General features: G+C 37.5%; 1 protein-coding gene across 4 annotated transcripts in view; it reads right to left on the bottom strand.

The window, feature by feature from the left end:
• SLC16A10 (solute carrier family 16 member 10) overlaps positions 1 to 26,613 on the bottom strand; it is a 79,156-nt gene that overhangs the window by 5,572 nt on the left and 46,971 nt on the right. For all 4 annotated transcript variants that reach the window (XR_004408592.2, XR_004408591.2, XR_004408590.2 and 1 more), the window contains exons 3-5: positions 24,366 to 24,804; positions 3,920 to 4,063; positions 969 to 1,197 (exon numbers count right to left, since the gene is read on the bottom strand). Coding sequence is in view for 1 of the 4 variants with exons in the window: in XM_033002906.2 (XP_032858797.2) it covers positions 969 to 1,197; positions 3,920 to 4,063; positions 24,366 to 24,804 (812 nt within the window). In the remaining 3 variants the exon portion in view is untranslated. The remainder of the gene's footprint in view (positions 1 to 968; positions 1,198 to 3,919; positions 4,064 to 24,365; positions 24,805 to 26,613) is intronic.

Genomic DNA, 26,613 nt, shown 5'->3' on the forward strand with positions numbered 1-26,613 from the left:
TACCATGTTTCCTATTTGAAAGTTGCTCCTTTCAGCTTCTCCAGCACTTGAATCTTGCAGTGACTTGGAGAAATCCTCCCTCTCTTGTTAACAGTTACCTTTGATCAAGGTGCCCCGATCTTACACTAGATATACTGCATATATTGCATTCCTCGCAGCCTCATTTAAAAGTGTGTTTTCCAACAATTCACTCTAATTGCTCTCTCAGAACTCCTCCCATTAATCAAATTCTGTTCAAGTATTAATAGCTGTGATAGTGTATCCAGATCCAAGCAGCTAGTCTGTGCTGTTCTAGCTTTAAAATTTTGTTCTTCATAATGCTGCATAGTTCGGTTACATCTTACTGAACTTACTATCTTTCAGTAGCACTCACAAGACCTTAGGGTAAAGTATGACTGAAAACCAGGAATGGTAAGGATTATAGTTTAAGCTATTTCCACCTCCCAAAGAACTCCCAGTTTTCTTTTTAAAAACCTGTACTTTGTCAAACAGTCTCCCACCAAAGAATGAAAAAAAGCCAGTGTTCCTACTTATAAGAAGCAATTAAAGTGACTGGATCTTCAACTGTTCTTGCATGAGCAAGTTTTAGAGTCCAATTAATTTTCAGATTTTAATTTTTGAGCCCTCGTGTAACAAAATCAACATATAGGCTGTCACCTCAACAGCACAGAAAACGTCAGATCCTCAATCCAACTCGAAACCGAGGAATGTTTTACATCTGCATAGCTTAATAAAAAAAAAAAAAAAAACAAAAAAAAACCAAAAAAAACTGAAGCAAACTTTAAAGAGGACAGTAAATTAATAACCCATGAGCAGCACTTACATTCACCACACATTCTGAAGCATGTACTGAGAAAACTTCCAATGTAAGTGTACTGCATATTATGATGTAGGAACAGAAAACATGGCCAAAAAGTCATGCAACTATAGAAGCATATTTACAGCTACTAGCCCATATCTATACTTACCTGCAATGGGTGGTCCAACTGTCATAGGTATTGACATGAGTCCGAGCAGAAATCCTATGGCCTGGGAGACATCCTGAGCCCCAACAAGCTCAAAAGCAATGGGAGCCATAATGCAAATGAAGCACCCATCAAACAGGCCCATGAAGAGACAGACAGCAATGAGACCGCCGAAGATGTGGCACAGCGGGATCATCATAGACATCAGGCCAATAAAGAAGAATGAGGCCACCTAAACATGACGAAGGGAAAAATAAGTGTAAGACAATGTTGCATCAAATCAGCAAAGATCAAGGGAGCAAATGAGCTTTCTTGCATTTGTAGGGAATTAAACTGTCTGCCTCTATTTACTTTAAAATAAATATAAGCAGTCTCCATGGATTGCCACCATCAGAAGTTACATACCAAGAAAAAACAGACACACATATAACACTCACGACATGCAATCAAATAAATTCCACTACCCATTTCACAAGTTTTCAAACTGTATTTGTAATCGACTATCCTGCAGTGATTATGTAAGGTCACTTGTCATGTACCAACAATTTTTGAGAAGTTACTCTTTGCTCTTTTGACAAATGAACGCCATAAAAATAACAAAAGTTTAATATAGCTACAACACTATAATTAGACTCCTCACTGTTGTCATTTAAGTACAAAATAGCAGCATTGTGAGTGATTACTTCAGGGTGTTTATATTCAGAGAAAATGTCTGAAATCCTTATTTCAGTTTTTCCATATAAGGGTATCTTGCTGTATTCCTGTAACCATGCATACTTACAAAGATTTTATATTATAATCTTAATCTAAGATTATTATTTGTTTGTTGTAAATTAGAGGAATAAAACCCTTTCAGCAAAATGAAGCAGAATTAAAAAGAAAATAAAAAAGGTGAGAGTTTTGCTTGTATATCATCCATATATCAGCACAGAAAACCAATGTCCCACCTAACTGCACAAACATTTTCCAAACAAGACATTTGCATTATGCATTAGTCAGTTGTAGACCATTAAACAAGGTCAAAACCAAGGTTACTTAAAAACTAATAGACATGACTTTTTGATGGATAAGCAACATTAAGTAAATTATGTCATTAGGAAAAGTCTTTAAGCAGACAGCTAGATGAAATTTAGTTTTCAGGACAGCATAACAATTCTTTTAGGTAATGTACTTTATTTAGCATACTAAAGAAAAAACTGCTGTAAAGCATCTAAAATATGGTATATAAGTAAAAACATTGAAAAACTGTGCTTTTTCTAGGAACTTAAGGATAGAGGTGAAGAGATTCTTAGTTCTGCATATTCTGATACATAAAATACAAATGTTATTTGAGATGATTTTATATCTAAATAGTATGTGGTTATCTGTAGACAAACTCTAAACAAGGTATTGTTGACCAGATTCTTTGTATTATCATATTATGGTAAAAGCAGCAATCACTGTAAAACCAGAATCGCTAAACTTTGTGTCCAGAAGAGACAACAAGCATCGATCTGTTACTAAAGATAGAATTTATAAAGCCAAATCCAGCCAAACAGGTCTGTACAAAAGAATGCAGAAACGGGAAGATGGTTGAACTTGATGGGTAGAACTCTTGTAAGGTTCTAAGACGAAAGAGGTTTCATTTGTGTTAGTCAACAATAATTCTTAACTAATTTTTGAATTAGATATGATGATAGTATGAGCTGTTGGACAATCCAGAATAATACTCGAGGTGAATATTCACCCTCCCTCAGATATACTGATTTGAAACAGGAGAGCTGAAGGTGCTGGGGCACGGCTTAGCAAAAGTTAACGTTTTCCCTTCTCCTAACTAGGTGAAGCCAACAGTACGCGGAAGCATCCTAGCTCATCCCCTAAACAAAAGTCCATGCTTTGCAGTTCTAGCTAGTCAAGGAAAATGATAAAAAAAGCTTTTTGTTTTACTGCGAGTTTGGTATTTGTGCTTTGTAACTCATATGTAACATCTCAATGATGCCTTTTCACTTTTTATCTTAATATGGATATTTCCTGAAAGTGTAACAATAGGTATCAATGAAAATGAATGAGATACGGTCCCAGTCTCTACCACCAGAGAATCTAAATTTATCTAACTATGGCAACAAATACTTCATATTCAGAAAGGTGGTTCTTGCCTAAGAATTTGTTTTCATTATTGTAGTACAGAGTAATAGCCGTTAGATGTCTCCCTTGTTATTCATTTTAAAACAACAAGCATGCCCAGTGACTGATGATACACACATTGCTAACTAAAGCTTTTCCAAAAATCTACACTAACACTGCTACTTTCTCAGGAAAAAAGTATCATTTGTCAGCATGATGGGAAAAAGGTGCATATCCTCCCTTCATCCCCAAGCTTTAGCATTTCTGGAACCTGTGACTCTTTCTGCAAGTAACACCCTTCATTCAGCAAAATCTTCTCAACTAAGCACCTCTTAGAGTCCCATGGCTTTACCAGTGCGCACCGTGTACAGAACATACTTGACACCAAAATTATCACCTATCAAAGATCAAGAAAAGAGATCCAAAATCCTTAAGGGAGGAACACGGGGGGGGGGGGGGGGGGGGCTGGGGGGGTGGGAATCACCTTTCTGCAATCATCATGAAACTGGGGGAAATAAAACATGAAAAGCAGAGTCTAGGGAATCCCCAAAGGTTTTCTCACTCACATGCTAATGATTAGTAATTTCATTCATTCCCAGCTAAAAACAACTAGCAGATACTTGACATGCATCCTTAGCATTAAAAAAGAGAAGAAAAAACACAATCAGACATTCACAAACTTCGCACCAAAGGCTCCTACTATCAAAAACCATATATTAAGTTTCCTAGATTTTTGAAATTTCTCAAGTTTGAATCTCCAAATCAGTTAATTCTGCTTACTCAGTAGTAGCTGCAACCGAAGCCTTTAGAATATTGTTTGTATTTTCCTTCAGAATGCTGTGAAGACATACCTGTAAATAAACTTTTTTTGCACCAGGAATGTAATCTGCAACTCTGCCAAAGATCAATCTGCCAACTCCTGAAGTAATGCCCAGGCACAGCAGAAGCACTTCTTCTGGCACGGTGTCACCAAATCTGTCTTTTACATGGTTCATCTGTTTAAAAAGAAGGTGGAAAAAATAAACTGGCTTTAGAATTAAATGGAAGATAAACCTTAGAAAACCTGAGTTAGATAGAAGGAATCTGTGAATCTTAGATTTATAAAAATGTCTGCAAATGGCAAACTAACTTACCCTGCTTTTACAGATTTTAGAGTAAGTTTTGCACTGGCTTGTCAGTATTAAGAGCAATACAATAAAACCAATCTGAACCATGTTGTCACTTTACTCACAATTAAGGAAATTAATTCAAGAAAGCAAGGCTGTGCCTAATATCGAGAAAATTGAAGAGAACCTAGAAGGGCTCTCCCCAACCCCCATTTAATTTACCAGTCATAGATTTAACGTAACGGAGACTCCCCAAGGCTGAGCCGAGCCGCTTGCTTCGCCGGCCGGGGCACGCTTTCAGGCCCGGAGGTACCGAACGGCCGAGGAGCATCCCGGCCGCGCGGCTCCGTGCACTAAGGCAGGGCTACGTGCTCCCCAGCTCGGAGCATCGCGCCGGGGAAGAAGCAAGCAGCAGAGGGTCGGGGCTGGAGACCAGCGCGTGCCAGTAGCAGGGGCCCCTCCAGCCATCCCCGCTCACCGCGGCATCGGGGGCAAGGAGGAGGAGAGCAGGAACCGCCCTGCGCGTCCAGGAGAGGGGCAGCTGCAGCTACGGCACAGCGATCAGCAGGGCAGGCTGGAGGAAGGGACTACCAGCTTCCCCAGCCCGGAGCGACCGAACGAAGGCCCTCGCGGTAGGTCAGCTACAGCGCGATGGACCAACAGCGTCAGCAATGCTAACCTTGCAAGTCGTGTTAAAAAAAAACAATAAATCACAACACTGGCTTGATGGATTGGGATTTTTTTATATTCTTTCTGGTTCAACAGTGGGTTTTGTTGGGTTGAGGTTGTTTTATGTTTTGAGTTTTTTGGTTTGGGGGTTTTGGGGGTTTTTTTGTTGGTGGTTTTTTGTTTATTTTTTTTTTGTTTGTTTTGGTTTGTTTGTTTGTTTGTTTTAAATCAACCATTAAGACCAAAAATTACCCATAAGAAAGACTTTTTGCACAATCACTTTTTGAAACACGCTTGGCAATATCAAATACGCCAGAGTGGGAATTAGAAGATGTAGAAATCATTTACATAGTCTTGCAATCCCTGTCCTTGTAATTAGTTCCAAACAAGAAACTGTGAAGACTCAGGTGTGAGGAAGCAAACGGAAGAAACCAATTTTATGTAAGGATGTTGTAAAAACATCTGAGAGACGAGGTCACCACAGGCTGACAGATCTGGATGGCAAAAGCTGCACCCAGATTTTGTTGGTAATTCTGATTATGCGATAGCACTTCAAACTACAGGACCCTTAACTTCCAATGTATAAAATGGAAAAGTTCAGGTTTAGTAAATACTTCCAGAGAAAAATAGTCAAGATTCTTTCCTGGACTGAGTGTTAATACACAAGCAGAGCCTTTTTTTCCAACATAAAAAGGATTTGTTGAGTGATAGTGATTTTCTTAAGCATAAAATCAGTTGGGTTTTGTTTACATGTCAAAGTCTATTAAATATAATATTAATTTGTCCAGTATAATTTATTTTGTCAGAAAGGAAATAAAGAAAATAAGGGTTAGTGGTTTGGTTTTGTTTCTAAAGAATAACTTCTATCTTCAATTGAAGACAGATGCTTGCTCTGTTTTTTGAGGTTTGTTTTTTTTTTTTTTCTTTTCTTTTCTTTAAGACACATTTGGGAACAGAATCTGATGAAATTTTTCATCTGGAATGATATTTAAACATGAAAGATAAATTGTTCCATTTATTCTCTTTCTGCCAAAAGTGAGAAGAGGAAAAGCTGACAGTTTTCCCACCCCTGTCAACACCTGCTGGCCTGGCCGAGAAGAGAGGCCAAGGTATTTTCTGCCATTCTTGCCACCTGTTCCACTTCCATGTTTCTGCAGCCTCCAGCTTATTTAATTAGCAGACCTGATCCATCCATTCTCCAGAGGCTTTTCAAGAGGGAAGATAAAGCTCTACATCTAGGTAACTATTAACCCTGCATCTGCAACTGAGTAACTGGATTTCTCAAAGCTGCGCTCCAAGAGTGAAACGCTGTCCTCTTCATTAACGGGGGAAAGTATCAGATTCAATCAACTCCTCAAGTAGGAAAATAACCGCTACTCATCTTGATCTTAATAGCTAAATTAGGTTTTGTGGTTTGGGGTTTTTTTTGTATTCTTTTTTGGTTGGTTGGTTGTTTTTTTTTTTAGCTTTCACTACTCTTAGGCACACCAGAACCTTAAAGAGATCTTCCAACTAGATGCAAGGAGACACTTTTTCCCCAGGAGGGCAGTAGGCAGTGATGCAGGCTGCCCAGAGAGCTTGTTCAGTCTCCTTCCTTGGAGGTTTTCCAGACCCAAGTGCATGAAGCCCTGAGAAGCCTGGTCTGATCTCAAGAGCTGACCCTCTGATCCTTAACAGCATATTCAGTCTTCAGTGGTACAGTTACTAAGTAAGCTGTAACAGCAGTATTATTAACTGAATACCTGAAAATACAGTGATTCAGGATTAATTCAGTACTGTAAGTGCTAACTCACCATAGGCTTAGAGACATTTCTTGGAACTATAGGTTAAATATATTTATTTATGATGAAGTAGCTCAAAAGAGATTCAGATTTTCACAGATTTTTAGCTGACAGAACTAATCAAAAATCCCATGACAGGCCGTTTCTTGTGAACCTTCCCAGGCAGCGTCCCATCTATCAACAGTCTCGCCATTGCAGAACTATACAGGCTGTAATTACATGACTCTCTAGGGACTACCTACAGCAGTCAAATGGGGACCCAGGCACACAGACACATCGAAGGCCAAAGTATTTCCTTACGGGTTTTGCCTGTTCTCAGTAATGTAGTTAGCTCTTCACTCTGCAGAGCTGTGTGCATGCTGAATTGCAGGTCTGATTTTTAACAAATGTTGAGAAGCCCTGTAATTTTTCCTGAGCCAACCAATTCAACGTCTCCCAACTGTGACAGCTGCTTCGCTAACTTAAAATAAGTTCTCTTTGTACAATCCAATTTTCCAAATCAAGACATCGACAGCGGACAATATAACTGAATGCATACCTGACACCAGCATTGTACCTTACACCCTTGTTCTCTATTATGAGGGTAATGCATACAAACAGAGATCTTATTTTTGGAATTCTGATTACTGTTAGGATGAAACTAGAAGAAAGATTAGCCACCTCGGTAGTGGCTGGAACGTTTTCAGATATACTGTCATAGCTAACCTCTCTCCATCCCAGATTTTGCCAAGATCTTCCACTCAATGCACACATATTTCAGCTATATTCATGCACTGAATCAAAGATGGAGCAATCTGAACATAGGCATAGTTCCTTTTTCCAAACACAAAGAACCTGAATCTGAAAGAAATTATAGTGAACTAGAAAGAAACAGTTCTTTCTGTCAACTGCTTTCTTCCTATGTATATTCCATTCTGGGAATTCCCAAGCAAGTAAGGCTTTAGTAGGCTAAGCGCAATGCTTCTTTCTCACTGAAAGAGATGGCCAACAGCAATATATAACCTAGAAAAGCTTGAACACATAAAAACCAGCATTGTCTTCAAGTCCTGATGCAAGTTCTCATGGCTGACACTTTCATTCAGAACCAGTGTAAGGATAAAAGGAAACACAAACAGAACACTGCTGGCACCCTTCATAATTTGGAGATACTATTCCCAACAGCTCCAAATGAAGTTTCCTGAAAGAGCTGACAGGAGGGTCTTTTGGTTTTGATTTTTCTTTCCCAGACAGGAAAAGAAAAAGGATTGCCTACACAAACTCACTCTTCATTCTTCATGCTTTCCAGAAGTACGAGTTCTATAGAAATCCAGGCAAAACTGATTCCTTGGAATGCGAAGTGGTGAGCCATGCCTGTAAGTGACAAAGATGAAGCTTTGCATGAGGTGTCAGATGAGTCTAAAACATAACCTTACAGGCAAAAACTATGATCAGAGACTGAATCTCTCGTAGTGCTTATAGTATGGAATCTGCCCTGAGCACTTGTAACATCCATAACTGCTTTAATAATATTGATTTTTTCAGTAATAATTAGCCCTCCTAGCCATGCAACCATTTCAAATCTAGACACTCAAAATATTTCTAAACTAGTATAATCTATGAGACTCAGCCATCAATCTAGGCATGGCAATACCTCCATAATATATTGATTTGATTACTACCGTGGCCTTCAGAAACCCATTCAGCATTATTAGAAGACACAACAGCCTTGTCATTCCATCACTCAGAGTTTGGGGTTTTTTTTTCCAAGTTGTAAGTGCAAAAAGAGGCAAAAGACAAAAATAAACCAAGTACATGTCCAAGTAAGGGTATTAGCAACTGACAGGATACAACTGGAGTGGGTATATGTAGAAAGATTATACTCATGCTCATCTTCAAGACTACGATTAGATCCTCAGAAAAAGCTTACATTTATTTCACGCACAACTCCTGAGAAAAGCACAGACTTACTGACAATGTACAGATCTTGCTGTGCAGTTAGTGCCATCACACAGCAGCCTTCCTTCAATGAACAAGTTAACCACATGCCCAAACAAGCAGATTCCTTCAAAGGCCTGGAGAAAAATACTAACTGGTGCTTTGATAGAGATCTGTCAAGAAGTTGCAGTGAATTGTCCTAGAATATTGAAAGTTTCAGGATGTGCTGAAAAACAGAGCAGAAAGCAACTCTGCACAAGTCACTGTTTAATCTCTAACATAAGGAGTCACCACAAAAATGGGAGGGAGGCACCAGCGGTGGAGAATCAGAGAAAGAAACTTGATTGTCAGAGAACTGTATGACAGTAAGCACAGGGAAGATCATTTAATGCAAATACATTTCTGCTCCAGACTCCAAATAAACTTTTACTGATCAGTCGAAAACTAGCAAACGAATCAGGAACTCCCGACTCCTGGACATCTACTGACACGATGTAAGAGACACGACATAGCAGTACCAACACCGAATGCAGATCCATTTTTAAGGGAGTGCCATCATCCTAAAATGGCAACTTTTTAGAAATTAAGTGTCTTCACATGACAAATATATGCATGTATCTTCAAGATAATTCCTGTTTACATACTTGCCACAGCACTGATAATACCTCTTTCTATCTCTGATCAATTTAATCTATATAATAAACACAGAGATAATTAAAAGAAACAAGGTGATTATTACATAACAGTCGGGAAATTTTCTACTATTCCATTAAGGAAAGCAGATTAAACAGAATAATCCATACATCATGATGACTCGGAACAAGTTAAATCTGAATTTTTTAAATCTGAATTTCTTAAGTAAAACTGAAGAGTTAACAAGTTAACTGTTAAGCCTATTTGATATAAAAAAGGTTAATAATTCCAATTAGATTAAGAAAAACTCAGGTTGACAATTACATAGCTAAAATAGTTAGTCTGTTTATTCCCCTCTCATATTAACTAGTCCTGAAGAAATTTGCCCTAAATAATAAGAAAACAAAACCTCAGAGCTGCTTGCATTATCTTTAAGAGCAAGTGAAGGATGAGTATGATCCCAAAGATCGAAATAGGCAACTGACAGCATAAAACTTCAGTTGGAGAAACCCAGACGGTGGCTGTTAGCCAATAAACAATTTTTCTACTTAGAGTCACAAATGCTAATGATTTTTAAAGCAATTAAGCCTGTTCTCAGGCCTTGAGAGAATGAATGCCAAATGGTAGGCCTGAAAGATATTCGAGGAATAGTAAAAGAAAACATTCTGGGGCCTGAAAAATGCCTGAAGCATTGGGGACAACCCCTACACTGCAGCACAAGACAGTGCATGACTTCTGCTCTTTCCCTCTTCCACTGCGCTTCATCTCTCGGGATACTTCAGGGTCCTAATAGCTCCCGGAGGTGCCAACAGAGACTAGATCCCATTGGAGCCACCAGAGATAGCATTAAAAAATGGGCACAATACTGGTAGAGATTGGTGTGGCTCGGGCAGCAGCGTCAAAATAGGGAAGGCACACACACACACCTGGGGAAGCTCACAGTGACTGAGAACAAGGATTAAGGATAAAGTCAAGGGTAAGAACAGAAGCGTTACGTACGCATCAGGGCTGAGAGTTCAATTGTCAAATAACTTACCCTTTTTAAGCACTTTTTAAAATTGATTCTCATTTGTGAGTACAAGCCACCACTTAAAGTCTTAGTTCTCTCTGTTCCTTGTGGCCCTAAAGCAGTGTTTCCTGGGCCTGTCTTACTCTCAAAACTCAGCTAGCTCCTATGTCCAAAATCAGCTACTACCAGCAAGTCCTAGAGAGTCACAGGTCAAATCACATTAACTTGAATTTCCAGAATAACTACAGAAAAAGAAACAAAACCAAAACTATTCATAAGCATCGGACAGGTAACATCATAAGCTAAAGATGAAGATTCAACAACCTTAATTTCTCTCTATTACAAGGTAGGTAGCAAACTTTGACAACAGAGGGAAGGACAGGTGTACAAATCTTGACCTTGCCCACTTTTGAAATTCTCTCAAACATAACAATTCTTATGAGCCAGTTTGGAAGTCATGACTTAAATAGAACAACTGTAAAGACAGATGTTCAAGTGTTTGGAGAAGCTATTATTAATTAGTGACTCACTGCAAAATTGAATATGCCAAAGAAGGCTCTGTAAAAACCTGCCCAAATCTCCCGCTATTTAACATGTTCATGAATGATATGGACAGCGAAACAGAGAATATACTTATTGAATTTGCAAATTACATCAAATAATGACTATTAGAGGCACTGTAAAGAAAGACTCAAATTCAAAATTATCTTGGCAACCCGGCATCTCAGTCACTAGTGTGAAATAAGATTAATTGCCACAAAAGCATTATGAGGTAAATAATATTAAAAAACCACTACATGAGGTAAAAATCAGATGCATGTATACAAGATGGAAAAATGATCTGGCAACAGCTCTTTAGAAAGGGAACCGAAAGTTTAGCAGATTAAACTTCAGCATGTTCTTATAATGCCATTATATTACAAAAGGAACAGAATACATCAATTCATGACATGATGCGACCTTCACATACTGCTCAGTACCACGAAGGCCTCAGCTGAATTATGTCTTATTTTGGTCATTACTCATTATTAAAGACATAGACCATAAGCAGATTAAATTTCTGCAATAAGCAGAAATTTAATAAGCATGACTTATGAAAAAATATTAAGAAATATTTTAAAAGGTCCTTTACCAAAGTCAGTCTGTACTCAAAAAAACGGGTGAATTGGATAAAGTACTGGGATAACTCCAGTCTTATTTTCTATGATGCGTGAAAAATTCATGAAGTGATTTGATGGATGTCTTGGTATAGTCACAAACACATACTTACTGAGCGTTAGAACTTGAAAACTGTTTTTTTAGCTCTAGCTTGGTAAAACTCTGCTGCACATTTGATTAAAAGTAACCTTATGACTGAAGGAAGCAATTTCCTGACATCACCACTTAAATTTTAGAAGCATAATGTAAGTAATTCTTTTCAAATAATTGTGGCATTTACTAATGTGATAGTGTTATCAGGTTATAATTTATGTAATTAAAACTGAGCATATTATATGATATGCTATGATTAAGAAATTATGGAACATCAAAACAGCGGATTAAGATATCCTGTATAAATACCTGAAGTAAGAAGAAAATACTCCACTAACGGCTGATGATTAACATGGTATGCACTGGACTTACTTAAAAAACCACTTTGGTTAATTGTTGTAAACACAATTTAAGATGGATTCTCAGAGCAGCTAGCAGAAGTGAAGCAACTAAAACCTAATATAGCAACTTCATTCTCTCTATAATATTAAACTAAAAGCTTAGAGTATGGATTAATTTTATTTAGCCATACTTAAGTAAAATTTTAATACAAGTCTGCTGCTACACATCCAGTTTAGTCATCTTCAACTCTAAAAAGAAAAATACATCTATTGTATTATTCTGTCTAGTGATGATAGTGCTTTGGCCTTAACTTCCAAACAAATACGGTCAACCTTCATTAGCCTAGTTTAAAAAGAAAAATAATAGAATACTGAGAAGAACATAACAGCATATACTATTTGTTCAGAAGTAAGTGCAAAGATATGCTAAGAGAAGTGATTTTCTTTAAACTAAGAACTGTTGGTAGTTATAGTTACTTCAGTTAAATACCTAATTTCCGTCCTTATTTTTGCCTAAATTAAACATTGATGAAAACATTACATTAATTTCATAGAAAGCATATATTTAGCTTTTGGCAATTCAGTTCGGCAAAGCTGAAGATAAGCTTACAGTCAACTATGTAGCAGGACAAGTAGGACTGTGTGCTAACCAATGAAATGAAGTAGTAAGTGGAAAAGGGGAAGTGCTAACACCATTATAATACAACAAGCCAGACATTTATCAGAATACTGTGTTGCTACAGCACCTACATGTCACAAAAGGATGTCTTCTCACTGCTGAATTTAAGGCATCTGCCTTAGCCAGCTAGTCTTCCTAACTGATACCAAGAAAAAAAAAAAAAAACTATTCTTGGAGAGACAATTCAGATGCCTGACCCTGATGCTCCAAATTACTCTCTGGAGAGGCTTCTTATTTTTGGACTGTAAGAACTAGTCAGGCAAAGTAAAGGTCTTCATTCAAGTCAAGTGAGGTGAGTACTCCTCAGCTTGAAAAACATTTTGAAAGACATCTATGAAACTGATTCAAGGTCTCTGGAATCTACCGTACTGAAACATTTATCAGGAGAGAGCTCGTGTTCTGTAACTACTCTGACAGGAAGATGACAAAGGCAAAGAGAAACACTGGAAGCTGGACTAAGATCAGAATCAAAGTAAGTGTTTATTTGCATTAGTGAAAGTAATTAGCCAGGAACAAAAAGTTTTTACAAAACGATGGGTTTCCATTTTACAAAACAGTGCTGTTACCTCAAGTAAATTTTTCAACTCACCGCTAGAATTAACGATAAGATTATCAGTTGAGATTATACAACTCATTTGTGTAAAAAGAAGGCATCTTATTACAGTAGGCCCTTCTAAAATTTACAAACATAGAGACTGTATTTCTTACATATCTCGAAGAACAACATGATAAGCAACTAGCTTGGAGTTAAACTGGTGAGTAAAATAGGGATTCATTCATCTACCTACATGTTACAATGCTACTGTCACCTTCTAAGAAAGGTTGGCTTCCTTATTCCACAGCAGAATTTGTGCTACTTTTATCAAGTCTCTCAGGACTAAACTCATTAAACCGTAGGACTTGGGTAACACCAAAACATAGATTCTCAAACCTTTATTCAGCTGCCACATAACTCTGAGGGCATCCATAATATTTCAGTATTAGAAATCTACTTGCGGACGTGGTCATAATCACCTCTGCTTTCACAGAGCTGGGTGAAGGGCCCATCTCATTTTACTGGGAAAGAAAAAAAAAATCTCTTGCAAGAGTCTCAGTTCTAGATGGAAGTCCCAAATACACTGCCAAGTATCTACCAAATCAGGGCCCAGAGAAACTGAATCAAGTAGTCATACTTTCATTTAAAACACAACAAAAAGAAGTTATAATGATAGTCTCTCCTCCTCATACAGAGATATAACCCTTGCTCAGGATACAGACATTTATGTTTCGTTTTCTTTCCTGCCTGGAGTGATCCAAAACCACCTCTCCCTTTTCCTAGGAAATATTCCACTCAGTACTACTGACAAATTTTAAATCAATCATCAGAAAAGAACCTGAAAAATAGCTTGTAGCTTGACAGTTACTGGCAATCAAATGAAAAGAGCTAGGTTCCAGGATTTACTAAAAGGAAAATTCAAAATACATGGAAAGACATTCACAAGTCTGAATAGGATTTAAAAAGCAAAGAGGGTTTCTATCCAGCTGCTCTTGGAGCAGAAACTGGACACAAAAACTGGTCTGTATATGAGCGAAGGAAGGTTCATCACTTAATTTTGGTGATTAGGTTTTTTTTTTAACTCTCCATGAGGACAGCAGGGAAAAACCATCAACTATGTTCTCAAGGTTCTGGGCATTTGTGGAGCTTCAAAAATCGAGTTCAGGTCAAGATGCTTCAAGCATCCAAAGACATGATGCTGAGTTTACCATTAAAATGCATTTTCAAAAATAAAAAAAGAGTTTAAAAAAAAGGAGAATACACTTTACAGTTTAATCTGATTTCAAACAATATGCTCCATTTGCTATTGGAACAGTCTGCTTTATGCAAGAGTACATTAACTAGTGCTGGTAGAGAAAGGAGATAATCTAACCCAGACCTTTCAATCTGCTAGTATCGCACAGACCTGAGGGAGACTGCTTCATTCTTATCCTTCAACATCATCTCATTGTTTGTACCCGAGTATACCTGCTACCTAAAATATTTTTTTTGTAACCTTTCATTTACTTTTACTTCTGAAGAAACAGAAAACGTGTTTGATTCTTTCCAGCTTCTATTCTTTCTATACTTATGATTTTTATTCTTCTCTAGTATTTATTTGGAAAACATAGTTTAAATATGCTTTCATAGCAATTACATGTATAAAGTAGGAAATCTTTTATTTCTTTTCCCACCACCCCCCCCAATATCAAAAGTGGACAATCTAGCAAAGAATAAATACTGCCAGGTCAACATTGAGGAGTACTGGGAAAGAAATGGGTGCACAAGATAATTACAGAAGTGGATAAAGGGGGAAAATTTCACTAACCTGGGCAGTCAAACTGCAGCAGATGTTGAGATCTGAAGGGAGATAAATGCAAAGATTAGAAAAGCAAGTAAAGCATGGGGAGCCACTGAAGATTTGGGGTCTCAGAAATATCTGCTTAATAATTACATTGGACCTTTACAAAACCAGTGCCTTGTTAGTCTTCCATTGGAGACAGAAATATGGTGGACTAAGTGAATGAGAAAGGTAATAGTGTTAAAATTGACAGCTTATACCTACAGTTTTAACTTTTTTAGATTATCTACAGTATAGAGAAATACCTGTTTGACACAGTTATCTGTTAGTACTGACGTAACTTAAAAGATACTATCCTATCACTACAAAACAGCAGATTCTGGGAAATAAAAGATGTAGTAGACTTCAGACAAATGACTGATGTAGGAGATCTGAAGAAATGAACAGGTTTCTTGAACAGCAGACCATAAAGCAAGTGAATATAGTGATGAATGCTGATTTTTTTTTCCAGCTTGCGTAAAAAAATCCAGACATACCAATTAGATATTAAACATCATTTTACACAACATTTTGAAAGTAGCAAATTTATTACATAATACAAGTGGTTCACAAGACAGAGACACTTACCTTACAAGAATTGAATTTCTTCAAGATGCGCTATGTGTATGCACTTTACTGTGGATATGCATGTGTTTTTTATGTTTAGAGATTTTTGGTTACTAGAGTCCATACAGCATACATCATACTTTTCATCATGCTCTGCACTCAGACAAAGGACAGCATTTGTATCTGTGCTTCTGTTTGTCTCCACTGTGGAATCCAGGGTCACAGGACAAAGGGAGGAGAGAGGTGCAGGATTAGGACTGTACACACAGAATGCACAACTTGAAGAGCTTCGCTTATTGCAAGGGATGTAACCCCTCTCTACTTTGGCTCCTTGAGCAGATGCATGTCCCACTGCAGAGAACACAAAGCAATTCTCTGTGCTGAGATGACCATGCCTGCAAGGTCAGCAACCGAAACTCTGGTTTCTCAAATGAGGGGTCTAATCTTGAGATGTCACACCTGACAATATTTAGGGAACACAACATCAGTAGGGAAGGCTTGAAGAGTTACAGAAATACTTGTAAGCTGCAGTGTTATGGATGACAACGAGGGTCTTGCTGGGCAGAACAGCAACTACTGCAGTGAGATTCACCCTGAGTATCCTACAGTTTGTCCTGATACGGCAGCTCAGGTCTGGTCGGAGACTCCTGGGTGGTTTCTATACCCTTCATATCTTCCAGTAAAGTTCTTAATGACCCAAAACTTGCTTGGGGAGGGTGAAGTTTAAAAGTGGAAAACGGCTATTTTTCTGGATGGGCAGAATAGAAAGACTTTTTTGCCCTGAATAAATAAAGGCTTTTAGAAACTGAGTATATGGAAGTGAATTCACTTTTCAAAGTACATAGCAAGAATTTCAGATAAGTTCTTAGAAAAGTTGTGGCTACAGAGGATCCCCATGAGAGCTTGGATCTTCATTTCTTCAAGTTGATTGCATGGGAAGGCAGTTTTTACTGGCACATGTTCTAGGGTGCAAAGGTTCAAACACTGAATTTGCACAACAGAACTTGATCTCTTAATAACAACAAGGCACGTCACTGATATACAGTGAGAAATGGGTAGAGACAAGTCAAAATAGCTGGCTGGTAAAGAACAGAGCTGAAGGGCAAATCGTCCTGGTTCAATTTAAGAAGGCAGTCCAAGGTGATAAAACAGTTGTACAACAGTTAAATCACATGAAGGCAAGGATCTTCCACTACAGAGGGAAAAAGGGGCAGAGTCAAAAAATCTGCATCCTATATAATCCAAACCAGCACATCCTCCTGTTCATGATGTTGTTTCTAAAGTGAAAAAGGAGGCTTTTCTTAGCTAAAGAACAGGAACAAAATGGGTGTTCCAGCAAGAGATAAGAAGTATAGACCAGCAGACAGCACTATCTTTTTGTTGGAGGACAGACTATGTGGGCACAGCACTAGACCCAACAACTTCAAAGTAACAAACGCAGAAGATCTGGAGATGGACTAAGCCACACAGAAGACGGACTAATATTTATCTGAGCTGTCTGATTTTGTGATGCAGTCTAGAAAAATTTGTTTGTTTATATGCATTAAAAAGTTCTTATGACTAATAAGTACTTTACAGAGATTCCAACTATCTCCGTATCACTCCCAGGAATTTAAAAAAATGTGTGTCTTGTTAGGATGGTGAAGAGTTTGAACACAGTTTAGCTTCCATCTGAGCAGCAGACTGCCTAAATGATTTAGTCGTTAAAGTGCTCATCATCTGTTCTGACGAGATATCTAAAATACGTTGCTTTAAAGCTCCTGTATACAGCAGAACCACCATGACATTTCTCCCTGATAACAGAAAATACAACTGCAGTATTGACCACAGCTGTCTTTAAGCCTAGAGATTATACAGAAAACAGATTCATGAGTTCTGAAAAGGCAGTTTACATTTTGAGAGCACTGTGTGTGTGTCTCTAAAACCAGTGAGCTTCCCTCAGTGAACTAGATGACCTGGATGTCAACAGGCGGTCCCCCACAGACACTTACTGAACTCTTCTAGAACGTCAAGAACACAGAAGCATATATATAAGAAATACCTTCCTGCGAAACAGGCCAACGTTCAACAGCCCATTGGTGATCACAGATACAGCCTGGCACATAGCACAATGTACACCTTCACTGTTGTGTTTTGATTTGCAAGCGTGAACAGGCAAGAGAGGTACACCCTTGCTAACATGGAAACCAAAGAGGACACCATAACCTTCATTATGCCAAGGGAAAAGGTTTGACCTCCGAGGTTTAAAGACCCTACTGAGCTCTTTGACCAGATCTCTAAGTATTTCACCACTAAATATTTCCTGTAGAGAAGATCTGTCTGTATTAGTCAGCTACCTCAAAAGATATCAGTTAAAATCCTCAAAGACGTCAATAATTCAGATGAGAAGGGCCCTGATATTGGTAATGGTTTTGACCTAACACGAGCTAAGGAACTTCACATGTGGTAATGTAATGGAAATGTTGAATTCTGAAAGTTGAGACGTAAGACCCAGTCTCTCACTTACATTTAACTTCAGTTTGCAGATGAACAAGTTTCCCCAAACCTGTTATTTTTTGGAGATGAAAGTGAGTAATTTCCTATTTCCCAGGAAACTTCACATTATACAAGATATCATTAGAAGGACAATTGAAAGATCATGGAAGGTAATGAACTGAAAGGATTATCCAGATGAGAGAGATGTATTCTGTGTAATGCTGACTCAAATGCTCAGAATGGGCCGAGTGTTCTCCAAAGGAAACACAGCAAGGTCCCCAACCTGTCACAGCTGTTTGTGGGCTGAGCAGAGCAGGGGATCAGTGGCCTGGTCAGAATGCTCGTCATCACTGGTGCTTCTTCTCAGCCATTCTTAAGGTCTATAAGACGACAAAGCGGCTGAACTGATTTCCTTCATGCAACATATAATACCGTGGGGAACAAGGAATCTCCTCTGAGTTCTTCCAAACAGTGTGTTCCTGGTTTTCATACAGCAAAGCACAGCACCACAGAGGACATACACTATGGCACGTTTTTATTTCCCAGTGAAAAACAGCTACACAGTGTCCACTGCTGGCAGCCAAGCATATTTGGAGGCTAAACCTTCACTTCATTGTTACAAAATTTCCCCAAGAATCTGAAAAGGCAATTTACCAGTGGAGCCAGTAAATCTCATGTTTTCAAATAAGATGCCACCAGAGCCTGAGTGTCTGTACCTAACAATGGTCCTGGAGCTGCTATAACTTTCTGAAATAACTTCCAGCTGGCCAGCTGCTCAGAAGCCTCTACTTTTCACGCGAGATGCATTTTCTTTTCCAATAGAGTTGATGAAAAGTTTACAGCAGTCCAAGGTGATGTTTGTTTCTCAGTGGCAGTTTCTAGAATCTGAAGCAGTATCTACTTATTTTTTCCAAGCATTAAGTCTGCAGTCTCACTTCCCTGTTCCTTTGAGGTCTAGCTGAACCTACTCCTGGCATATGCTGATTCAGAGAACCACGGAGACACTGAATCTTCAGTATCTATCTATGGAGGGGAATAAATCCAGTATTTAAATCTGTCTCCCAAAACAGATTCTCCCATGAAAGTTGTTGGAAAAAATGGCCAGGTACACACTATTTTTTTCATATCTTAAACATGAAGTACACAGACACAGAACACATGCAGTCAACATAGCTACTGCTAACCAAAAATCTCTACGTATGCAAGTATGTATCCATCGTGGAATGTGAATGTGCATAAGCATCAAAAGTTAAATTTACACAGTAAATTAAGAAATAGGAAGCAAAGCAGGGTGAGAAATATTGAAATCTATTTTTCCTGAGCTATTCTGAAATTTTAAGGGTACAGTCAGTGTTATGGTAACTTTCACATTGCTTATCAATTAATTAGTAGCTTTGTATACAAGCCTATAACCATATTTAAATAATAAGCATAATTTTCAAATAGATCCAGCCATTCTTTAAGAGTATGTATTTTCATTATAAAAAAAGATTTAGACTTAGAAAGGTAAACTTTATCAATTCACATTTTTATTGCATTGTCTACCATCCAGTTGCTTTTTTAAAAGTAAAACCTGCAATAAATATTTGCACTATTTGCCAACTATTCAGTTCTTCAGTTTTTCATCATACAAGGTGTCATATACTGTAAGACAGGACCTATCATTAGCAAGAGTCATTTAATAAAAGTAGCTGCTACACCAAACCATGTCTCTGTTTGAAACTGAATCAATGGAGATTCTGTAAATGTCCCAAGACAAATTACTACAGGACTGAAACACTGCACTGGGAGTGTTAATAAGATATTCAGCCCTACGAGTATTCCTCATAGTGGCTGAACTTTGCTATATCAAAACATACACAATACTGGGCCCCTTTTTTTGCAAATGAATCCTAATTAAGATAGTCCTGAACTACTGAACCTTAGTATTGACTTTAGTCACTATTTAGAAAAGACTGCAGCAGTGACGACATCCATTTTAAGCAGTGCTTCTTTTTGCCCTGTTAAATAAAGCCCAAAAAGCAACAGTGTATCTTTTAAACTACCTAAAACGTGACCTTATATCAAATTTCAACAGACTTGACCTAGCAAGCTCGATCTGAATTAAAAGTATATAATAAAATTAAGTCAAAACCTATTTATAGTATTTCTCCCAACCCAATTCCCCCAAATCACATGGAATGGAACACCTACTAATGGAATTTGACACCAAATAAACTGGGATAAGAAAAGCTCTCCCTTCTTGGTTCTCCCTTACAAGAGCCAAAAGGAATATGATGCCACTTTTGCATGCAGCTGATATCTACCAGTCAGGGACTAGTAATTCTTGCCAGCTCCTTGATACGAATCCTATCTAGCACGTCATATAATTAATTTGTTGATTTGTTTAATTTTACTTAGAGCCTAGTTCATTAGCAGGTTATCTTCTCTGCTTTTAACAGCTTTTACTCTTATCTAGCAAATACAGTACAGACGGCTAAAATTGCAAAGACTTGGCTAATTTTTTTATTCCAAAGCCCAAAGCAAGCTTTAATTTCTTCCTCACTACAAGTTTCACAACACGCTTCCTCCTTTCCAGCATGCTTCAGCAAAGGCAAGAGAAACAAACAGAAATGGGAGCTGGCCTCAGGAGACCCTGCCTGGGAAGCCCGGGCGGCTGGCGGGCAGTGGCCAGCGCACACCAAGCCTGCCACCTGCAGCTACCTGGTGACACACGAGGACCCTAACAGGAGGGCCTGGGGGCACCTGTGCTTTGTCACAGAGAGTCAAGACACTGGCAGCAACTGCCTTTCCAGGTGGGGGAAAACGGGACTTGGCAAGTACAGGAACCAGGTCTGAGGGCTAAGGGAGGAGCTGTGGGTAGGAGGCTCCACGTGCAAGTGACTTTTCCTGCAACCAGCATCCCACTCGAGCAGTCTCGCTACCACCGACCAACCCTAACAGAGGGAAAATTTCAAGAGTTCTAGCATAACAGAAGCTGTCACTTGTCCGAGTATCATATCCCTTTTCCAGTACTGCTACAATTTTAAAAATGCAGTAAACAATGAAAAAATAGTAACTTTCATTTTCAAAAGCTGAGGAAAGTAATCTCTGGTTTGGTAGATGTACCAGCAAAAAGTTATTTTTTTCTTATAGCCTTTGACTCATCTGGAAGTATGTAAAATGTGGTTTTTTTATCAAAAGCAGACAAAACTAGGATAGAAAAAGCCCAGAGCTATCTACTGAGTTGAAGTATCTGTGTTGAAGGGCAGAATCCATGCTGTTCCTTCATAAACACTGATCTATTCAATTTCTCAAACAGATCCAGACACTTTCTAAGGTTTTAAATACTCCCCCTCATTGCCCACCAGTAATAAATGCTATGGTTCCTCACTTACTCATGTTTTCATAAAAATGAATACCTCTTTCAATTCCTTTCTTTTTGCATTAGTAAATTTGAGTTAGAGGGGTGTTTGCTTAGTTCTAAAAGCAGACCTAAATTCTTGAATGAGTTTAGGTTTATGTAGAAATAATTACAGAAATAATGGGTTTTACTGCAAGAACACATCGTTCTTCAAGCTCCAAGCAGCACGTTTACTGTTAGTCCTACAACTACAGGTTGTAGGTCCTCCAACACAGCAATTCAAACTCCTCCTTTCTATTACAAAGATTTCTGCTACTGAGGATACATCCATCCTTGGCAATGACATACAAAATAATTATAAAATAATCTTAAATATATGACCCGCAGATATTAAACTCTTTTTATCCTGATCACTTATCCAAGGCTGAAGGTTAGAAAAATATACATTCTGGAAGTGGGAATACTGCCATTTATGAAATTCAAGTTTTAATTTTCCATTTCAACATCAGTAAAGCTAGGGATTACTTTATTAAAATATTTGTATGTCAAGATTTCGGAAATATTAAGTGAGCACTTACATAATACCTAATGGACCCTATACATAAGCAAACAGAAATGTGACATGGATGGTACCTATGTAGTTTCTTTATCAGTATAAACACATGAAATTTTATTCCAACTCATACTGTTTCTTACCATTCCTATCATACTCACTGATCAAGGTTTGGTTTCAGCTTTAAATATTTCAGAGTACGGTCAAGAGTCCTCGGTATATAACACAAGCTAAGTAGTACCTCAATCCTCCATGGATTCTTTGTGTATATTGAAAGGTACCTAAATTAAATTTTGGATAGAAATCTGAATCATAAATAATCACATGTTTTAAAAGATTAAAGGAAAAAAAAAAAATCAACCTATTTTCCATTTAATAATGCTATCTGAAAAACCAAGAATGAAAGCTAAGGTTCTTGTTTAGAATTGTTTTATTTAAAAGTAGTGGGAGCTTACTCTACCTTTGAGAAGATTTTCCTCTAGTTTACAGGACAACCAGAAAATTCTACAGTAAAAGTGAGTATTTAGAGACAAATAAATTAAAACAAAAAGTTGTGTGTTTTAGGAGGAGGTTTTGATAATAAAACTTATCATGGAAGGGTTCCTAAGAGCTGGTGAAGCTTCCCCTCTCAAAAGTGACATACAAAGCAATCTGACTGCCACTGAAAATTTTATGTTATAAATAGTTAAGCTTCATGGCTCCTCTGATACTCTGAGCAAAAAAAAAACCTGGAATTTAAATCTCCTAGTATAATTTTGATGTAATCTTTAAAATATTAGATTCTAACTGTACTTTGGAATAGTTTTATAGTGTTATCAAACATTATATTAGAAACAGCCTTGATCAAGTTGTTTTCCTGTACTGGAGCTGTATTTTGCAATCAGAATTTGTGCCAATCTGATGCAGGGGGGAGGGAAACACTCAACAGGAGTGAAAGCACACTATAAAAAGAAATATTAAGAAAAAAAAAAAAAGGTGTTTGTCCTCTACAAGTTGTCCAGAAGCTTTAGTCCAATGTAGAGACAAGAAGCATTCATACAAGTGTCTTGGTAAAAAAATTACAAGCCTTTTGTAAAATAAATGTATTTTAGAGGTTCTATATGATAGCTCATATAGATTTTTGTTTTTCAGTTCCCTGCAAGTGTTAACAATCATTTACAATCTATCCAATAGCTTTCTCTACACCACTTCCCTTCTACTCCTCTGAGAACTGTTTTATTTCAAAACATCTCTCCAAAACTTATGGGAAAATAGCATAAGATGTCGTAATAGCTTAGTCATCTGATTGTACAATCCTTTGAAATAGTCTAATTCCATGTGCTATAGAGTAAGATCTACACGTTTGAAAACCAAGTAACAAGATCTAGCCATGAATAAAAGTCAGTTTACAACTGCTCAAAAAAACCCAAGCCCCCATCCTAAGGTAATTTTTAAAATAAGTGTCTGATGCAGAGTCAGTAATCTAACCGATGTATTACCAGAAAGCAGTGATACCATTTGCTATATTACATACAAACCTGTGGGCTTTTAAGGACTTGAAGATTTCTGACAGAATTCAAGGCATTTATTACCATTAAACTTACTGTTCTATCATGGATGAATAATAAATATTAATATGATCCTTCTGTTTTCATAGTGGGTACTCGTTCTACTAGTCCATGCTCTCTACCATGTACTACTTGAATATGAGGATGTATAATGGTCTAAATAGAGCATCCCACTGCTGGCTGTGGGCTTTTTTTTTTTTCCCCTTTCCCTTTCAAGCCTTTTGGTTTGCACCACTTGAGTTTAGCCAGCACCACCAGCAAGCCATTCAAAAACAGTTCACCATTTAAGTTGTGCAATGAGTGCCAGCCAGATACGCCTCATGTAATGCATCTTCCAGTTGCATCAGAAGTTCTTACATTAAGTGTACTACAGAAAAAAAATAAATTCTGCTAGGGAAACAAATTAACTTTAGTATATGTATAAGAAATGGCTGATTGACAGCTTCCCCATCATCAGAAGCTAAAGCTCTATCAGTTACTGCAGACGGCAATAAAAACCAGCTGAGTTGGCAGCTGGAAGCACCAGAGAACAGGATCTGTTATGTCGGCGCTATAGTGGTAAACTACAAAGTTGAAGTTCGAGACACAGAAAAATCCAAGTATTTTGCTTTTAATAAACCTGGAAAAGGTACAGTAAAAATGTACAATTTAACAAACATACCTCAATTTAAAGGAGCAAAAATTAGAAGTTTTACTCATTTTCTGTTATTTACTTGTGCATTTCAGAGGAATAATGGAACAAGTATCACTGGCAATGTATGCAGCTGAGTACCAAAATAAAGAATTCTCTTTGGAATAATAGAGAATACTTTTCAAATGTCTCTTTTCACAGTTAAAGTATTTTAAACCCTAGATTGAGAACGAGGAACTAAAATTTGAACTGGCTCAACTAATAGTTCTGATTAGAACCCTCTTTTAATCACAGGCAACATCAAAATTAATTTCACATTTCTCCCCAACACAACTTGCACTTTAACTGTTGCTTCCTATCACCAATCATTTTCTTAGTCCGTAACACAAAGGGAAATAGCTGCAGTTTTAAATACAACATATGTAGGAAGAAACATCTGCTTACCAAGTGAACATAAGGCACGAAGTATCCAAAGAGCGCGGCTGGGATCCCGAAAGCCCAGATTCGGTAACTGGGAACTTTGAAAACGGAGAAATTGCAGATCTTTTTTTCAGGAGGAAATCTGAACTTTCCCTTCTTTCCTCCCTCCTCGTCTTTGGTGTTGGAAACAAGGGGTTTGTATGTAAAGCCAGCCAGGAACAGAATAAACATAAGGATGCACAGGACCCGCAAGGTGTTGTATAGGCCAACGGAATCGATCAAAACTCTCAAGAGGAAGGGCAGCGACACGGTGAACAAGCTGCTGCCCGCGGTGACAATGCCATTCACTAGTCCCAGGCGCTTCTTGAAGTAGTGCCCAAGAATGACCAAGGATGGCTGGTACGCAAATGAGCAGCCACAGGCAAATAAGACTCCGTAGGTGAAATACAGAGGTTCAATGGTGCTATATCAAAAGAAAAAAATTTAAAAATCATTAGTGTTTTGTACAACACTGTAGGCTCACATTGGCCTACCACATGCAAGACAGGTTTTCAATGAATTGACATATTTACAGAAGTTAAGAGTTTGTATGTCCTCATAGTTGAAATACACTGCCAACTTAATTCAATAATTAGTCTATTTTCTTCCACTGAAAACTTCACAGAAGTCACTAAGCAGGTAAAAAAGCAAAATTATATTTAAGTATAATGACACAAAGTAGTCTGACTAAAAAAAAAGGTTTTTAAAATCATTGTCAGGATGAACAAGCCAAATGTAAGTTCAACTATTGCTGGGGTTTTCATTGTCTCTTTTCCAAAGAAAAATTATATTGTTTTGATTTACACATTTCTTCACTGTGCTAGCAGTTCAAACATAATGCTGAACACTCCTTATGAATCCCCCAAAAAATCAAGTATTTACATAGCTATTATGAAAACACAGTAGCAAAAGTAGTAAACATCACTAATAATGAAAAGTAAAACAAAAATACTGTCATGTTTTGGTAATGTAATATATTAACAAATGATAGGCTTTTTTGGTATTAATTTTTTTAAACAAATAATCCCCTTTTTATTAAATATTCTAAATTCAGTGTTTTGATCCAGATATTGGATACGCTAGGAAAGAAATAGGAAAAAAAAGATCAATAAAGAATGCAATATTTCAGCTCATATTAAGGAGGATCTTCATCAGAAGGTTCTCCACCATTACCATCTACCATACAACTGAAATGAAGCAGAGCCATCGTATGAGGTTACAGGCAGACATGGGACATTAAAAGGTACTTGTGCAAGAAATCTTAAAAGTAGGAAATAACAGTGTTAGTATAATTAACTTAGCATTATAGTATTAATGAGTCAAAAGAGACATTTTTTTACATTTAGATAAAGGAGGCAATGTGTGAGAAATGTTTTCTTAATACTAGGTTTTCCGTGAACCCTGGGTTTTTTTCTATCAGCTAACGCCTGCTCTTAAAGCCATCACAAAAAAACATTTAACCTGTTAGCCAGTATATTAACTTTTTTTTTTTTTTTAAGAAGTATGAATGCTTTATGTAGTGCTTCTCATTGTAGAATGTTACCTGCCAGCCCCCCTCTGTACCAAAATACACTCTACAAAGCTTTGCATGCAATTACAGAAATTCTTAGAAAATAGTATTTGACTGACAAAGGTCTGACACCAGCAACTCTGGTTTTGGGTATGATTGTGAAAAAGAATATTTGTGTAAAATAATATTGTTGCTTTCTACATTAAACTAGCAATCTCCAAGACTGATTATACACAAGGTAAGCCAGCAGAAACAATGTAAGGGGGAAAGACCAATTACCTTTATCAATAGAAAATAACCAGGAAAAATAAAAGCATAAGTTATAAAATGAGAAGAGGAACATAATACGGTAAAGGACAAAGAACTTTAGCTTCCCTCTGTAGATTCAGTCAAAGACTTTGCAGCGTGACATATAGTGAAATATCTTCCTGCATTACAAATACTCTTACATCTCAGCTTCCGAAGAGATAAAACTTATATTAAGAAATCAGTATGTAACAAAAGCAGTAAATCATATTTACATTTATCTACTGTACAGTATTTTACTTTTAGAACATTGACTTCTGTATCTGAAATATGCTCCCTCAATTAACTGATAACATCATAGGCACAAGTCACTGTAGTGTAAGTACCATAAGGAAACACCAAGAAGGCACATTAACATGGCGTGTACTCTAACACGAATTCACCCCTCCTCTAACAGAACAACTCAAATTCTAAAAC

The sequence above is a fragment of the Tyto alba genome, unplaced genomic scaffold, assembly GCF_018691265.1.
Source record: "Tyto alba isolate M040663 unplaced genomic scaffold, T.alba_DEE_v4.0 Super-Scaffold_22, whole genome shotgun sequence".
NCBI classification, from domain to species: Eukaryota; Metazoa; Chordata; class Aves; order Strigiformes; family Tytonidae; genus Tyto; species Tyto alba.